General features: G+C 41.6%; 1 protein-coding gene across 2 annotated transcripts in view; it reads left to right on the top strand.

Annotated features, from left to right (window-relative positions):
* Positions 1-19,200, top strand: part of nup153 (nucleoporin 153) — a 78,838-nt gene that overhangs the window by 34,833 nt on the left and 24,805 nt on the right. Inside the window, exons 2-10 of one of the 2 annotated variants that reach the window (XM_060942967.1) lie at positions 5,866-6,076; positions 6,171-6,449; positions 6,606-6,739; positions 8,875-9,003; positions 9,324-9,440; positions 9,561-9,605; positions 9,707-9,760; positions 12,155-12,295; positions 12,471-12,523. In XM_060942967.1, coding sequence (XP_060798950.1) covers positions 5,866-6,076; positions 6,171-6,449; positions 6,606-6,739; positions 8,875-9,003; positions 9,324-9,440; positions 9,561-9,605; positions 9,707-9,760; positions 12,155-12,295; positions 12,471-12,523 — 1,163 coding nt within the window. Of the gene's footprint in view, positions 1-5,862; positions 6,077-6,170; positions 6,450-6,605; positions 6,740-8,874; positions 9,004-9,323; positions 9,441-9,560; positions 9,606-9,706; positions 9,761-12,154; positions 12,296-12,470; positions 12,524-19,200 lie in introns of both variants that reach the window. The other variant, XM_060942966.1, reaches the window with a different exon arrangement.

The following is a 19,200-nucleotide window of genomic DNA, read 5'->3' as shown; positions in this document are numbered from 1 at the left end:
ATAACACACTTTCAGTAACAGAATTTAAGCCTACATAAACACTGACTCGCACAGCGTTGCTGACGTTTTCCAGCCCAAAATATGTTCAAAACCCGCCAAAATGCACTTGAAACCGCCCAATCTGGCAACACTGCACACATGCTGCTTCTCTTGAACGTATACACGGAAGTAAGGTGGAAGGTAGTTTGTTGACGTCACCTCAAGATGATGCCAGCGATTGGTCAAATTTGCGGGAAAGTTGCTGTGATTGGATATAATTGCAACACCGCCCTGAATTCGCGGGGATTGGTTGAAGTTAACATCGCGAAATCCTGGAGGGTGTGATCAGTGCGCTCTCCATATGCCTATAAAGCACAATAGCGTAGCCTAAATGTCACCTTCTCAATCGTGTCAAAGGCTACGTAAAGTTGTATAAACTTACCTTAACATGTAGATGCAGACAGGATGTAGCTTATCAGAGTTGTTTCCTCACGCTGTCTCAGATAGGCAACGCACGCAGTGTCAGGCCGGGTGCGTCAGTGTCGCCGTGCGGGCGGGCGCGGACTGAGACTATGGCGGCCCAAATTGGACTATGGCGGGCCGCCATAGTCTCATCAATGTGTGGGAAACACTGGACTGGGAGCAGTTCTGTGTTTACTTGCGAACCGAGCACACGTGTACGGACTGGTCATGAGAGGTTGTGTAAAATGTCTGATAGCAATTTTGAAGTAGGAACTCTCCACATTGAATATCGAGAGGTGAAACCATATATGTATGAACCTATGCCCGTTGCGAAGCAATTGGTGAATGTGGCTCACTGGTTTGACTGTGCGGCCTCGGAATCGGACAGCGACTCGGCCGACTCTGATCGCGGTGACCCCGGACCTCAACAAGACTCGTGCCCAAACAATTTATCCTGGTAGTTATGATAAATTCCTACTTTTGTCGTAATACTAAATAAGAGCCCTTTTGAAGAATAATTAAACCGCCCTCCCTAGTGGATATAGGGAACGATTACTGGTAGGGCTGCTCGATATTGGAAAAAATCAATATCACGATTTTTTCAGTAAATATCGATATCGCGATTTTTAAAACGATATTTATACACCTTTTTTTAAAGCCCTGATCATCAACACCTGAGGCACCGGGCCACATTTTTATAGTACAGGCCTCATAGGCTACCTGTCAACCCTTCCCGTTGTACCCTGAAACGCCTTTTACTTAAACTATTTACTGTGCAAGCGCGTACTTTGCATAGGTCCTATAGCCTGCACAAGGCTCACGTTCTCCTCACTCAACATTTCCGATCACAGAGGATGGAGCCAGCGCTGGTATTACCAGTGATTACTGCGTAACGTCCACACTGGCTCGTAGCCAGCCAAGGATAAAATCTCTCTCTCACACACACACTACAACGTAAGCTTGTGTGTTGTTAAGACACCAACATTAAACACGCACAATATAGAGACAAGTCCTTAAGAATTAACATACATGAAAATAGGCTTCTCTTCCTTCATCTTCCAAATGTGGACTCCGCTATCTTTTTGGCATGTCAGCATTGAAATACCATTTGCAGAGATATTTCACTCGCCATTAAGAAAAGTAAAAGCAACACATGATTAGGGCTACATGATTAGCAGGGGGACACCGTTTTAAGCGCACGGAATTTTAAAAACAATGTAATTACATCTGAGTCCGTCTACATCGCGCAATAAACCCGTCCTTAGCAGAACCTACTTCAAAGCATGATGCTAGCTGCAGATGCACAAGTCAAAATCAAATGAACCCAAGTAAACATGCCGCGGCGGGCAACATTAATAACCAAATTGCCTTACCTTAAAACGCTGCCTTGACCACAGGACGACTCGCAATTATTCCACTTAAATCCACACGGTTTAACACATCTAACACGGCTAGCAAGCTGGATATGTGCTAATATTGTTGTGCTTGTTTTCTTCCGTAGATGCCATTTTTACATTACCCAGTCCCACATCTAAAAATATGACGTAAATATATGTTAATTGTATTATTATAACTATTAGCAAGCAAATCGAACAAAATATTAAGAAATCAATATATCAAATCACCCGACACGTATGAAAACAGAAGAACTGATTTTTTACTGTTGCGGAGATATCGCGGGAGTAGAATGGATGACGTATGCAAGGCTATGGTGTGCCTTAGGGGACAGAAGGGTTCGTTTTACCTTACTGTCACGTCAATGTTATTGTTGTTTTATTGCCATTGTAGAAATATTGTGCACGTCCCTTTCGACAAATGACAAAAAATCGTTTCATATCGATATTATGAATTTTGATATCGTTTGACACCAATATCGATATCGTGATAAAAATACGATATATTGCACAGCTCTAATTACTGGACAGTGTGCCTGTAGGCCACATTAGCCTGCCATCCACGGCATTATACTATTTATAGCCGACTCTAAGCGAGGAAATATCCTTTTGTCTCATTTCCACAATGATTGTACAGGATCCCTCAGGATTCTTGACTTGGCAATTGCAAGCAAAAGTAAAAATGTTTATCTCCAATCTTCTCCTTTTTGCTTGAGCGTTGCTCCTCTGTTTCTTCTTTGACTGCTTGATTTTGTTTCACGCACACAATCCACTCTCTCCGCCTCGTCTCTTCTTCCGGAAAAAAACAACCTTCTCGCTCTGCCTGTTCTCCTTTTACGGAAAAAGCCAATCCACTCTCTCTGCCTCTTCTCTCTCTGAAAAAGGTAAAAACTTCTTCCTGAACCGGTCCCGTTGTTACAGTTCACTGCACAACAATAAGGCATGGGTTTTTTTGGAAATTCCTGAACGCACGTCTGCGCTCAAGCCGAACGGCAATGAAAATCCACGGAAGTGGGCTCAACTCAAGCGGTTTGTTTGTCTTAAATGATGTCACGCGCCGAGTGGTCATGAAAATAGCCGAACAGAAATCCGCCACGATCCGCGCTAACTTTTGTTTTAATTATTACTTATTAACAATACTTCTTGGGACCAGAAGAAAATTACAGAGGGCTTTTTAACATATAGTTTCAAATGTGCATAAATTTAAAACCGTTGCCTATGAGCTGTTAAAATGAAGAAATGATCTAGATCCGTTGCACGCAAATATTGCCTGTCAGTCCTTCAAAGGTCAATATGATACGAGATACTGGAATTTAAAGCCAAACAAAACCCTTGGTCCATGCTTCATTTGCCGATCACAGCAAGTGCTCTGATGTGGCCCCTGCACTTTTAATTAAAAAAAAAAAAGTTGAACTTGATAAGAATTTATTCATTTTAAAAGTTGCGATATTGCTAAGCATGGGCTTCCCTGGGTGTGGCCATTTGCGCTGAAAATGGGTATCCGCTTGCGATGTAGCTCACAAACTAGTACACTGTTCACCTTTGTAACACAGAGCCATTTAATCAGAAGTTTTCTGTAACCGTGTGACTTTTTTTTTTCTTTTTTTTGATATATACTGGCAACAAAATGCGCAGTTTTATGAAGTGAAAATCAAACTCCGTTAGATAACACATGCACAGTACTGACACAGATACGAGTAAGCGACGTCTGTTGTCGCAGCAAGTGCGATTTCTTGTTGCTGAAAAGATCTATTTTCTCAGTGAAGAAAAACGCACAAAACCATGTCATGTGAAAATACAAGGAAAAATTACATTTATTGAAAAAACCCACTGCGAATAGCCAGAGATGGAGTGTTTATAGGCGGCAAAATAGCTGGCTGTCGGCCATTATTGACGGCTGCTGTGTCTGGGGTTTAGGTATCTTATGTATGTAAGCTTGGCCAAGTACATTTGGCAGATTGCATTTCGGTTCTGGAAGAGTCTGAATTATTGCTCACCTTCCTGCCTTTCTTCCCGTTTCTGTAATCTTTTTCCACATGAAGTCATCTTTTGTAAACTATCTCGTGCTTGCCGGGATGAAATGTGTCCACAGTGTGACCAGTGCTCATGAAGTGAAGCCATTTCGCCGCTTGTAAAAGTAATATCCGTTGTAGGATTGGGAATGGGGGGGGAAGAGACTTCCCTTTGCAGTGTTTGGGGTTATTTTTACACCCAAACGCTTGACACTCGGGCGTCTTCAGGGTTGTTTGCAACAATTTAGAAGCGATGCAGCAACTCGATCTAGAGCTAGGTAAGTCATGTGATGTGTAAGTTACGCATCTCCCATAATCCGGGACGGAACAGTACCGTCACGTATTTTCTTATATTTGCCTTCCGGGTTTTTATATGCTCTTCCGTCCCGCAGTGGCATTTACATAATGTATAATCTTACCTTTTTTGTTCCAGTTTCACAAAGACATCCATCACGTCCACCATTTTATTAATCGATACTTACATTAGTCATCCCGCCTTTATAGATGGTCCCGTCCCGTATGATAAAGTTAGAAGAAAAACAATATATTTAGCTGTTTTATTGTCAAAACATATAACTTAACTACTATTTATTCATCTATTTTACAGTTTCTTGCCTCTTCCTCTACCTTTACGTTTCTTCAGCTGGCATTGTATACATTTCAAGTTCTTATCTTTTTTTTTTGGATCTGAGCTTCTGTTTTCTGACCCACGTTTTCACAATCGGTGTGAAACCACATTTTACTCGAGATGGCGCTCGTTCCGCCACACGGGATTTCTTTGTGACGTCACGCCGAGGTATATTCCGTAATTGGAGCTCTGGGCTTTTAGATCAATTTTGATTGAAGATATCGTGAATATAACGTCAATACAATGTGACAGGATATAATAATAATAATACTGGAGAATCAAAGAATACATGACAGTGATACGTGTGAGTACAAGGTGTGAAGTATGAAACCCCTGAATATTTAGAAAACATTAACGTTCTTGTAACGTACCGTCCCGTTCTGGTTTATACTTTCCGTACTGGGTTATGGGAGACACCTGTAAATTATGTCATAATCTCGGATGCTCTCGTATAATTTGTACTCGGAGCGCGATATTTGAACCTCGGAGAGAAGAAAAACAATCTATGCGCAGTATACAGGTCCGAATATGAACAAATGAATACTTGAACATGTCTGGATATTATGTCGGTATAAAGGAGTTTATTTTTGGGGTTTTGGCTTTAAGTTGAGAAGCACTCTGCAACGTTGCAAACCGCATCTTTAATCCTGAAAGTATGAGTAATTGTTGGCGCTTATTGCTGTGATGCCGGATGCTAATCCAGGGTTCTCCACGGATTGAAAATATAGGGGGGTGGGGGGGGTCAATCGGATGACCTTGAAACAAATTTACATAAATTTACATATCTCATTTGCATAAAATACTCTCAAATAGTAATCATTTAGAATAGAGGAATCAATTGGACTGGTACAAAACACATCATGCATCAAACATTACACACTTACACATCATATTCAGACACATTGTTTGAAATGGAACTGGAAAAAATATATATATTTTTTTATTTAGCAAACTACAAAAAAAGTACAGAAAAGTTTTTGTATTAACTATATTCACACTGCTCCACAAAAGCTGACATTGTTTGAAATGGAAATGTAATTGCAGGCACCACTGGAAAAAATAATTTTTTTTTAGAGAGTAAAGTACATTGAAAAGATGTTGTTTTAACTATATTTACACTGCTCCATGGCTATATTTACACTGCTCCATCCATGTTCACCAGTTAACAGTCTAAGAAGATAAAAAAAGAAAAATGACATTGTAATTTAAACTCATTCATACAGACTCAAGCAAAATGCATTGTAATAGTTACACAGCCTAACATGATCTCTAAAATATGGTTGCACAAAATGCTTTGATATTTGAAAGAAACTAACTCAAAATTACCTGCGCACCTCTAAAACTCCTCGTGGAGAACCGTGTAATCTATATGCCACTTTTCCCACAGCAGCCTGGTTTGATCAGCCGAGTAACTGACACCGTGAAGAGCATAGTCCCATCTTGGCTACAGAAGTACTTCAAAAATGGCGAGGTGGCCGAAGAAGGAGAGTCCCATACGCAGGTGGAGCAGAACAACATACTGCCTCCTACTAACGGCAACCAGGAAGCTGCTTCGCTCCCCAATAGACGCAACTCCCCAGAGCCCAGCACCAGTAATGCAGGTATGTGGGGTGTTTTTTTTAAAAGTTCTGATGCTCTTCAGGGGTGCATGATTCAGTATTTTTGCATCGTTATTTACCTGATTTACCTTCACAGAACCCTCTACAAGCAGAGCGTCGCTGAACTTCCAGGACGGTCTCTCCAGACCTCCACTCAACCGTTCCCACCTACATTTCCCTTCCCACGATGGCTCCCCTGCACTCGGGAGTGCCCTCTTCTCCCAGCCCTCCACATCCACAGCTCCCTTACCACCAAGCCCCTTTGCTGTAAGTTCGAGCTTCTCCCTAGTGAAGGAGATCAAGGACTCCAGCTCTCAGCATGAGGATGACAATATCTCCACCACGAGTGGCTTCTCATCACGAGCGTCTGATAAAGGTAAGGCAGAGCTTCAGCGGTCACAATCAACTTGCTCATTATACAGAATGTTAATGAGGCTTCGAGCGGTTATGGAGACGATGTACGTCAGATAAATTTCTCTGGTGCTTATAGAGTGTAACACTTTTTTTTTTTTTTCTTCTCTTCTTCTTACAGATGTACCCACCTCAAAGACCATACCACTCCTCTGGTCTCCAGAGACAGAACGCACACAGTCCGGATCACAGCTGGCCCATACTGGTCTCAAGAAGCCAGCTTTCAACCTGTCAGTCTTCGGCACTTCCTCATCAGTAAGTGGGCCACATGTGGGTGTCCGTAGTCCATGTGCTGTTATAGACTGGGAGCTTTGTCCACGTGTCAAGCAATGCACTAGATCTCTTAAAGTGTATGTAATGCCTCTAAACTCCACTTTTTCCCTTGTACAAATCATTGTTGATTGAACACGTTTTCAAACCATAGCTGATCCAAAAGGCCATAAATTGATGGAAAATCAATAAGATCAGCCGATTATTTTATTTATTTATTTTTTTTCCTGCCAAGACTCATCCGGAAGATCCCGAAGGGTTGCATGACGTCGAACGTGTAACAATTCAGCTATCAGTTTCGTTCCTGTGCGCAGCAGTGGTTCGACCAGTCTCGAAATGGAATCATGTTTTGGAGAGAATTCTGATTGTGATTCTTATTTATCAGATGAAAGGGCAGATGATTATTGTAAGGGCCAGTTAAGCAATAGTAATTTAAGTTAAAAACAGTTAAAAATGAATGATGATAATTTAAGAACATAGAAAAGAGTTTAGAACATAGAAAAAGAACATAGAGTTCCATGTTCTAAATCTTATGACGTGACCTCACTGACTGTGTATACCTTAGTTTCAAGTCAGAACACGGTGGAAGCAACACAGTCTTTTGACCGTGCGCCAGACTTTGTGAGCTACCTTGTTGTTTTTAAGTAAACATTTTAGAAAGACATGGGAAGTTGTCATGTCTCGTCGCTCGCGTGGAAAAAGTGTTTTTTCGACTGACTCTAGAAATGGTACAGTAACTAAGGAAGAGCTAACGGAGTGCCATTACAATTATCAAGGATATTCTGGAGTAAATGGGTATCTTTTCAAGCCCCCAAGACGAGAAACTGCCAGTTCACAACAGTCTTCCTCTGTAGTGAGTGAGATGGACAGATAGAGATGTGCAGAACGCGGTAGTTACCTTCATGTTTTCCTGAACAAAACTAAAAACAAATAGTCTTTCAATGTTGCAATCTGAGAGCATTTAACACATTTCAGTTAATAATTAATGATTGTGCGCACACGTTTTTCTTCCTGTTAAAGTGCATCAGATATAAGATTGGATGTCGCGAGCGTGTAAATGTTGCTCATAATCCTGCGTCTGGTGCAGTGTGTGGTGACGGTAAGGGAATCGACGAACTGTCCAAATGTCAGGTCAAATGCCGTTTATTAAATAAATGGGATTCTTTTTGCTCCAATAATTCCCATGTGGTCGTTGTGGTGGTGTGGTGAACATTTGATGAGTCAGATTATTATTAGTGGGCGACATGAAATCTGCCCGCTTCATTTACACAAACTTGACCCACTGTCGCTTTTAGATGTCTGGTTTTGTTTTTTTTTTTTTCCTCTCTCTCTCGGAAATTTGTGAACAGAATGCCCTGTTGTATAGGAATTTGAACATCTGAACACAATGTGGCGCTTTCCCATCGTTATTTTTGTAAGACTCCAGCAACAATATCCAATCTCAGTGAGTAAAGCCTCGGTCACAACCGGCCGTACGCGCTCCTACGGCCGGTCTACGTGCAAAAAACGCAAGAAATGCATGGAGGGCGCGCGTGTGACGTGCTGATTTTCGAGCCGTAGACCGGCCGCAGACCGGCCACAGAGGTTCTTTGTCATGTCAAACAAACTCTACGGGCGCTTACGTTTTTTTCAGGTTGCAAGACAAACTTACGGCCAACGTGCGTCTTTCTCCATGAACAAAAAAAAGCGGCGATTTGGGAAACGCCAAAAATCGCACAGCCAAAAAAATCGTACATCCGGTTGCGACCTAGGCTTAAACGAGCATGGAGTCAGATGAACGGAAACGACCCAGATAACCGGGGTTCATGTGTGATGTCATGCGAAATTTGCCCTGAGGCAAGGCTGCCTTCTTTTGGGATCCGGAAGCCGCGATTTATCAGTAGTTTTGTGCTTGATATTATAAATTATTTTATTTTTCTTCCTGCTGTATTAATTCATTTTGGTCATTACTAATGATGTACTGTATATTCATTTTAAGGCATTATGTACACTTTAACATATTTTTTTTATTGGTATTGAACCTGAACCTGCTGCTCGCAGTCTGTACTGTCGGCTTTACAGTGTTACACAGGGGCTGAGCCAGTTGGCGGCTGTATTCATATTTCTTTGCTTTTTCACAGTCAGCGATGAACAGTTCAGTGCTGAACTCAAGTCAGCTGGGAGATTCTCCCTTCTATCCAGGGAAGACCATGTATGGAGGCGCTGCAGCTGCTAAGATGGCTCGTTCACGGCCGGCCACGCCTTATCAGGTGTGTGTATAGAGAATCGAGACGTAAAATCTGTCATACTAGGCTAGCTAAAGTCAGTCTGTTAAAGCGGAGAACACCTGCAGGATAAATGTCATGCTGATCACTTGATTTGGCGTATGCAGGTGAAGTGGTATGCTATTGGCTAGCTTCTAGTGCAGAGTCATTTGCTGTATATTGAATTAAATGTGCACTCGACCCTCTAGTGCGTTCCTGGACTGATTTTTAACAACCTTGCTGCTGCAAATGAGCTATTTTTAATCATCACTTCGCCTTGGAAGATTAAAAATAATATCCTGGATGAATTTATGCATGTTCGTCAGGCTCCAGTGAGGAGACAGATCAAGGCCAAACCGGCAGGAGCTCAGCCTTGTGGCGTGACCAGCGCCATAGCCAGACGCATCCTGCAGTCACTCGAGCGCATGTCCAGCCCTCTTGCTGTGAGTGGTTTAACCCTGTCTAAATGCCTAGTGCTGAAAAGTGCATGCATTAGTAGTCATGGTAGCTCTTCAGATATATGACAATCAGGACTCCACCTTTCTTTGTTGGTTTCATTTTAGGATGCGAAAAGAATTCCATCAACAGTTTCTTCTCCCTTGTCAACAGTAAGTGAGACATTTTATGAAATTGTCAAATCTGAATTCTTAAATTAACTGTTTTTGACTTAAAGGTCCCCCCCCCCCCCCTTTTTTTTTCTCCTTCCTAGTCGCTGAATCACACCGATCTAGATGTTAGTAATTTCCAGCCGAAGAGGAAAAAGGTAAGTGAAGGTTTGTCTGGTATCTCAGACGTTGACGTGTTTTAGCCAGCTGCTGCAGTCCTGTTCAGCGTTCTTCACAACCTAGACCAGACGTAGGGCAAAACGCACTGCTAGTTGCTGACAGCTGTGACAGCTGTTCACTGATTCCCAACAGTAGTTTATTCATCCACGAGCAACTAAAAGCTGTAATGTTTGACAGGTGTTTGTGGCCCATAATACTTTGCACACTTCTAGCTAAATGGGACAAGCAAGCTTAGTGATAAATTCAGGAGCAAGATCAATGTAATTCTCCTATTTTATATTAAACTTTGGTCAAATATCTGTCACATTCTGCATTCTGTGCAATTTTTTTTTTTTACCTTGCGCAATACCAGAAAAATTCAGTTGAAATCAAGCCATTTGAGGTGAATTGGTCCACCTCTGAAAAAACTTGGCATTTGGATTTCCCGGCAAACATTGATTTTCATGACGTCGCGTGCGGGACGCCTCCCTCTGAATCCTACGTCACCGCTGGTTTGTTTATGAGAAAACGACCTGGTGGTTTTCTGCAAATTTCTTCAACGTTATCGCGTAATTATTAAAATGGTTAACAGATGTATCGTAGGAGGGTGTAGCAACACCAATCACGATGGGATTAGTACTCATCGTTTTCCAAAAGACCGGACAATGAGAGAGAAATGGGAGCGCTTGGTCTACACAGGCTGTGCACTGAAACCGTGCAAAGCTCGCGCAGCCTGCTGGCACTTCCGCAGGTGACGTCACGAATCTGGCTCCAGACTCCCTTGGGATTTTTCCAGACGTGTTTTGTTATTTTATTTTTTTCTGCTGTCGACAGATGGCCTTGTGCAAAATTACCCTTCTGGATGAGTGTGGAAAGGGACGTACTTTCATATTAAAAAAAAAAACACGAAATTGGTCCAGAATATGCACTTTAAAGTTGAACCTGTTGGGTTTTAGCGGTAGAAGGGAACATAGCAATCTGGCCAATTCCACAAGCCTTTTAAAGGGGAACTGACGGCAAATTTTTTTTTTGATAATCGAAATCTATTTATCTCATTTTATTAAATATAGGAGTGCATTTCTGGCAGCTGTTTTGTCGCTGCTATAGCAAGTTATGAGTGTTTGAAATATGCTGTGTCATATATCAATCCATATGTCAAAGCAATAGCCGTAAACGAGATTTGTTGAGACCTGTGCGAGACAGCGTAGGACTGAAGTAAAACGTACAGCGGAAATCAAAGCGGCCAACGTTCCGTGTCTGAAATCGCTCACGACTCCCTATATAAGGAATTACTATATAGTGAGCTCATTGGTAAAATGGGGGGGGGGAACCAAAACGCTTTCGGACACTAGTCGGTCGTGCTGGTATTTACGTCATTACTGTCGCACAATTAAAACATGCCAGGTCAGTCGGCTGGTGGGTTTTCAAAATAATATACAGGGGGCTGCAAAAGTAGGTATACAGTAATGAAAAACAAAACGTTCGCACAAAATGTTATTTTATTGATTTATACAAACATGTCAATAACAGTAATAAACAGTTAATTAATGAATTAAATGAATTCTAATATTAAATGAAACCTAGCACCACTTATAATACTGGTAATACTGGAATAATCCTTACTGTATACCTACTTTTGCAGCCCCCTGCATACATGCATGTGTTTTTGTGATAAATCCATATTATACTGGGCGTATTTCCCACATTAATAAATTCAAAGTACCTGCGTCTTTTTTTAAATCATGGCTGAATCCGTTCTTCTTTGCGGCTACCTTTATATTAAATCAGATTTGAGACTTTTAATTTGATTTCTTTCAGCCCGACCGCAAAAAGACGCCCTCTTTCGAGTGCTGACGTAATCCAGACAGAAGTTTTGTTTGTTTTGATGGCAGTCAGGAAAGTTTGAAAAAAGTAGGCAGTAGTCGTCATTTAAACTCGTTTGTGTGCAATATTTCATTTGGAAAACAGTTTTCGAAATGGTGGCGCCGACACTTGACGTTTCAACGTCTCGCACAAGTCTCGTGAAGATCACGCGGATCAGCGACGCCTGCCGTGGACCAAACGAACTGTATTCAACACGGTTAAAAACCGAATAGGCCGATAAGTATAATATTTAATTGCAATGAGTTGCCAATACGAGTCACGATATAAGGTTACCAAAACCGAAAACGTAATTGAATAACACGTTAATTAAGAAATAAAGCAAGTTTAAAAATGACTTCGGATCCCCTTTAATGCAGTGGCCATTAGCAGAAGACATGTAATCATTTGCTGCTATCCTCAGCTGAGAATGTGTCTCGGATGGTGCTAATTTCACAGAATATTTTGCATGCATGGTTTTGTCTGGCTTACTGCTTCAGTTTCTGATTCATGATTATCCACGGGTTTGCTAGCTGGACCCAGCTGTCCCACCTGTACAGAAACTGGTGATCCCAGCTGCTGTAGCCGTGTCTGGTAACCGCTCCATGTCTTTCCGCCCTTCGCTAACTCCTGGATCTGCGAGCAGAGTGGTGGAAAAGAGCAGCAAGGAGATGGTGAGTGCTTAACATTCGTCATAGAGCTCTGTGAGATGATAGCCATGTTCAAGCCTCATTTAAATGGCTGTTTAATACACCATAATTCTGACAAGCTTATGAGCCACTTTTAAGATGAGACAGGATTCAGTTTGTCTTGAAAAATGGTCGACTCTTTACTCCCTCGTTTCTTTAGCATGTTGGACAGGCCACTCAGATCCCGGATGCCATTCCAGCTGCGATAGCAAGGTGAGATTTTATTGTTAATATTTTTGTGGCGAATGGGGTGGGTTCTGGGGAGAAGGTATCAAATTGTATTATGATTATTTTCCATGTTTGTTATTAAGGCTGTTTTGCAATTTTACCAAATGGAGCAATCAAATTAGTTTTTCTGATGATGAAACCTAGTGTAGCTCTGCTATGAAACATAAGGGGTGTTCACACGGCAACTTTTACTCTGGTGTAGCACCAGGGCTGCCCCGGTAGAGTGTTCACACGGTACAAAGTTATACCGGTGTCGCCCCTGAAAGCTGCTTAAACCGGTGCAAATCTAACCCTGCTCGGGAGGTGGTTTAAGAAATTTACTCCGGAGTAAATGCTAGTTTGCGGGGCAGCACCGATATAAAATGGGACGTCTGAACGCTACAGGGGTAGACTCGCTACGCGTGAGGAGAGTTGATTACATACAGGCATTGCATAATTTGCATCCTGGTATTTTGCGCTTCCAAAATGGCGAATATCAACAACAGAACTGCGTGTCTTCCAGTGTTGCCAGATTGGGCAGTTTTAAGTGCATTTTGGCGGATTTGAACATATTTTGGGGTGGAAAACGTCAGCAGTATCTGGCAACACTGGTGTCTTCATCCACGTTGTTTTCCCGGCGCTTGGTGATGCCATGACAACCGGGAAAAGGAAGTACATTTTCACGCATGCGCATACTTCATTTCCGCATTATTACTATCGTATAGCACGGTCGCAAAAACTGCCGTGTGAACGCAAGTGGGGCTGCACCGGTGCTAACACGCTTCTCTCTAGTAAGCAGGTTTGTGATGTATGAACGCTCCACAAAATTTACACCGGTGTAAGATATAGCGCAACAAAATACATCGGTGCAGCATCGATGCAAATATGTGCCGTGTGAACACCCCTATAATCTCAATGCTCCCACTGCTTAAGTTAAAGTACCCTTTTTCAAACCAATTTTAATCATTAAAAAAAAACCTCAACAAAATGTTAAAATAATTCTTAAAGGAAACCATTCAAGCAAGGATAGTATTATTGGAAATCTTAAAGCGTCCTTCACTTCTACTCATACCTTCAGTATTAAATTGCAGTCAGTGGAAAGGTGATTGACAGGAAATTAAGCTTAAATACGAAATATATTAGCTGAGTCGGTTTAAATTTGTATGTTTACATTTTAAAAATTGGTAATCTGTGCTTAAAACCATATATATATATTTTTTTTGAACGTCTGGATGGGCGTTTTCTATCCTGCATCAATAAACACCTATCAGCTGTAACGTTATAACCACTGACTGGTGACGTGAATAACATTTTATCTCATTATACTGGCACCTGTCAAGGGGTGGGATACATTTATGCAGCAAGAGAACAGTCAGTTCTTGAAGTTGATGTGTTGGAAGTAAGAAAAATGAGCCACAGGGTGGCCGCGAGTCCTTAAGTCTTAAATTTAATTTTCCTAAAATAAGGCCATTAAAAAGTCTTAAATTGTCTTAAATTTCAAACCCCGTGGTCTTAAATTTTCAATCTTAAATTTATGGAGATTTTACTCAGTCATATTGTTAAAATGTGGTACACTTTGGATGGGGGGAAAAGTTTAATCGTTTTTGATGCTCACAATTATACCGCGCAGGCTCCGAATCCACCGGTTGCTAGTAGGGATGGCGAAAACTTAAAAAAAAATCTTGACCGACCACCGAGCCTCATTAGCCAGTTAAAGTCGGTTAACTTATGAGTTTAACAGGGATGCAAACGGTGCACCTTTTGGCGGATGCTGCCTTTTTCACGGCTGAATCGTGCAGATCCGATTTTTTGGGGGGGGGGCGTTGGAGTGTCTGAATAATTTCAACGGTATTTGCTTATTTAGTCATTTTAATACAGAATTTACTCTGATGAAATTATTCAGACACTCCAACGCGCGCCCCCCCCCCCCCCCCCCCCCCAAAAAAAAAAAAAAAAAAATCGGATCTGCACGATTCAGCCGTGAAAAAGTCGGCATCTGCGCCTTTAGTTTGTGTGGAGAGAGATGATCTGCAATAACATGCATTGTTGGCTACAGACCGAAACATACTTTCAGAATGCACTGGCCAAGGCAGGACTAAACTCCATGTACCTTCTAATAATAATTAAAAAAAAAAACAAAAAACAGAATAGTAATTTGTAAGCTAAAAAGCCTGTGTCTACACTTTTCTCTCGCCGAGTGGCAGCTGTCTTCAGCTGGGGTGGGAGGGCGGGACATGACTGAATGGGTGTTTGATTTGTCAGCTGTCATCCTTACACCGCATGGCATGCCCCAAGTGTTTACAACACAGAATTCCAGGTTCTCCGCTCCAAAATCGGCAGCTTCAAAACGATTGTGTTTTTTTTTTTTTTTTTTTTAAACCGACAACCAAAAAAAATTTAACCGGTTGACGTTGATTCGGTCAACCACCGGTCAAACGGTCATCGGTTAACATCCCTAGTTGCTAGACACACGTGTGCTTGACAACCACTCAGTGCCTGATCTGTTGATGGAGGGTAGTCCGAGCCACAATGGGTAAATGTAAATTTAATGATAACTGGCTGCAAGATGCAAAATACTCGTGGTGGCTGAAAGCTGTACCCAAAGATGCCAACGAGGCATACTGTGTAGCATGCTGTAAGACTTTTAAGTTGGGCACAATGGGGATAAGAGCGGTGGACTCTCGTATGAAGAGCACCAAGCACGTTGCTTTTGCTAAAGGCCGCGAGCATCAGCCTCAAATATCCGACTTCAGCTCTGCCACCACTAACGGTCGTGGGGAAGAGGATAGATCTGCGACATGTAAGAGAATATTGTGTGTGTGTGTGAGAGAGAGAGAGAGAGAGAGAGAGAATATATTCTACTGCGTGCATGTGAGAGAATAGTATTGTTTGTGTGTGGGTATCGTTCCAAGTGTTTTAAGAAGTGCAAGTGAGCATACCCTTCAAGTGAGTGAGCTGAAGTTTGCAGGTGTATGTGCATTCACATTGTTTAACTGTTGTTTTCTGCATCGTTGTTTGACCAAAGATGGAATTGAACAATTCTGCTTACAATATGACTCCCCAAGCAGAGAAAATAATAATTTTAAAAAACTGTTGCATTGGATTCTGTGTGTGTGACTTCATTCGCATTTTCACATTGTTACATTGGATTCAAACGTTGTGACTGCATTCTGATCGTCACTGCATGTCTGATTGTTTATCCGATCCTTATATTGTTTTCTGAGTGTGTGAATGCCTGTCAAGGAAAAGAAATGAAGTACTTCTACTAGAATAGTGTTTTCTGATGAATGTTTACAAGAACAATAAGTTACATTAAATTATATAGTTTTTTTTCCCCCCAAGAGAGTACGTTTTTGCGTGACTTTAGATTTGGTCTTAATTTTTTTTGGAACATGGTATGAAAGTCTTAGTCTTAAATTTAACTCGGACAAACCTGTAGACACCCTGGAGCCAGCGTAAGGATCTGAGTGACTTTGACAAGGGCCAAATTGTGATGGCTAGATGACTGGGTCTGAGCATCTCCAGAATGGCACATCTTGTGGAGTGTTCCCAGTATGCAGTGGTAGTACCTACCAAAAGTGGCCCAAGGAAGGACAACCAGTGAACTGGCAAAAGGCTCATGGGTGTCGAAGGTTCACTGATTCGCATGAGGCACGAAGGCTAGCCCATATGGTCTAATCCCACAGAAGAGCTACTGTAAGCCAAACTGCTGAAAAAGTTAATGCTGGCTAAAACAAAGGTTTGCATACCGGAACACCCTGCAAGATGTGCCATTTTTGAGATGCCCAGACCCAGTCATCTAGCAATCACAATTCGACCCTTGTCAAAGTCACTCAGGTCCTTAAGCGTGCCCATTTTTCCTGCTTCCAACACATCAACTTGAAGAACTGACTGTTTTCTTGCTGCTTAATATATCCCACCCCTTGACAGGTGCCATTGTAATGAGAGAATGTTATGGCGTATCGGCGTATCCTGGCACTGCATCAGTGATCTCTTCCCAGTTTCTCATAAGCGGTGTGTCGTCCACACCCCCCTGTTTTTGGTTGAGGCGCTGTTCACATACATGTCCCATGTTCTCACTCTTTGGGCTGCTTTCTTGGCGGTTAAACAGATTCACCATGTTTCCTTGTCTTTTTAGCTCGCACGGCCGTAGGCCATCACGCGGCGTCCATCCATTTGTCTGTCTGTCCACAATTCACAAAAATTGCTACTCTTCCCTGAGTTTTCAGTGGATTTTGATTGTTTTGTTTGGAAGATCGAATCAGTCTGCACAATAGTTACTCTCTGGTACAGCCGTTTGAGCTACTGCGTCTCTGACGCTCTGGTTCATGTTTTGAAAACAGTTGTTTGCACCATATCCATTGTTTTAAAATCCAGCAATTCCATATAACTGTTGAATTTAGGCACTGGTTTCCCTGTGTTATCAGATGTGATATGTTGCCTCGTAAAACCAGGAAACGCGACCTAAGGAACTATATATTCTTGCCTGTTATTTGTGTCGATCAGTGAGAACATGAGCTGGATTACTGAGCAGAGTAAAGTGCGGTTCATCAAAGAAATTGGGCTCGGAGTGTTTTCAGCACAACTGAAAAAACCTGTTCGTCACGTTCCACGCTATCTCTCTAAAAACAGGCTATAAAGATATACGGGTCCGTTTCAGAAACTGGTCTTTCATTTGGGACATTATGGTCAAAAAATAAATTTTCTAATTTTACTGTTTTTTTTTTTTTTTGCATTTCCCTAACACTCAATGTTTCTTTTGTCATGTTTAATAAGAATAAAGATAGCATCTTGCTTTATCTGGCCTCCACTGTGGAAAATTATTTTGATTTACAATTCAAATGCTTTTGTAAAACTGATTTACATATAAAATAACTCCATCATGAAGAATGAAAGCCCCTCCTTCACAGATGAGTGAAAATATTGAATAAATTTCCTCTTTTTGATAACTTGGCTGTTATGGTGACTGAATTGATTATTCACTTAAATATGAATAATACGATACATTTTGGGTATTTGATATGGCGGAATAGGACACAATGGAAAAATCAAGAACACACCGGAAAGATGAGAATAACGGCGCTGGTAAAAGAACAGCGACTGTACCGGCTGAAGGTCACGCGGGTCTCTACTGCGGCGCGCGAGCAACGGGACATCGCTACCGCACCGGACGGAGCAAAATGACTGGCTGTAGATTCTATCAAAAGTTCGATCTAAATTGACGACGGTTGCAAAATATTGGCCAAAAATACGCAAACACTACGAAATATGAAAGTAAGATGAAAAAGAAACATTCTATTGCCTTAGACTGCAAGACTAAAACAAAATAAAACTGTCAAAACTCACCTTTTCAGACATGATGTCCGAACAGATCACTCGCGTAACAGAGACCACAAATGGAAGCACGATCAACTTCTAACTGCTGGAGTGGAAAATTCCATTCTACACATGCAAATTGTTAATGTGTGTCCTTCCCCGCACACAAATAACACGCTACGGTAAAAAATAGACCACAACTCATTTTATAGCTCAGAAATTCATACAAGCCCAGCTACCATCGTAACATATTCTGTAAGAAACATATTCTATACCTAACTTTCAGCTTTCGTTTTAAAAAACAAAATCGCGGATTTATAACTAAATGTTTATATGGCGTAGTGATTTTAAGTTACTACTTTTGGTGAGGTCATGACCTTGACCCTGAGGCTTTCCGTTTAGATCAAAACACACGATCGTATTGGTTTTGGGTTTGCGGAAAATGGAGTTACAACGGTGATCAAATATTTTGCATGATGTTTTATTACGGTTATGATTATTCTGCGAGCGCACCAATCCTTAGGTGTTTAAAGTTACAACTTAAAATACAATTAGTGATAACTGTAGACTTTTCAGTGGACTACAACCTTTTTAAGGGAATGCGATGTAGTCAACCATTTATCATGTCCCAGATCAAGCTGCCATTTTTCCACAAATCTGCAGAATTTTTGCCAAATTCTGAATAGAGTATTCACATCAAAGATTTGGTTTTATCTGTATTATTTATTTCATCATTTTATTTCAAATTAAAACCAACATCACTGTTCAAAACCGTATAGTTTATTGACTGCGAGTGTATTTAGTGGGGAACCCCCACAGTACCCAGTTTCTGAGACAGACTCATATCCGGGTTTTTATTTATTTATTTATTTATTTTATAAGTTGTACGCAATCTAAAATCATATCACCCACCCCATGTCACTTCATTATTGCTCACAGGGATGACACATCTATTTTGGCACTGTTGGGTTTTATTTCTCTCCTGGTCCTTCTTGTGAAATAGTAATGTAAGGCCATTATTAAATGTTCTGTTTCCGGTCCACCGGCTGGGTGAGTGCCGTTTGTGCGGGTGAAATTTTTTTTAACGCCGGTTTTTCGACGTTTTTTTCAGGCTCGTAAATCTAAACTCGAACTTGACATTTACGCATTCCCAGGGCTTTCCACTAAGGCTCATACTGCCTACGCCGAGTGCGCGCGCACACTACTGCCTCCGCTGAGTGCGCGCGCACGCCGCATGTCGGGGCTGCGGATGAGTTACTCTCCCCTGATCAACGAAGTCGGCGGGGAATTTGTGGTTATTATCAATACAAACAGCGCGAATCACAACTTAACTGAGTGCGGTTCAGTTTGACATTATTGTCAGTCCG

Source organism: Neoarius graeffei, chromosome 16 (assembly GCF_027579695.1).
Source record: "Neoarius graeffei isolate fNeoGra1 chromosome 16, fNeoGra1.pri, whole genome shotgun sequence".
Taxonomy (NCBI): domain Eukaryota; kingdom Metazoa; phylum Chordata; class Actinopteri; order Siluriformes; family Ariidae; genus Neoarius; species Neoarius graeffei.
Note: the sequence above shows the minus strand (reverse complement) of the source record. Positions and strands in the feature narration are given on the sequence as shown.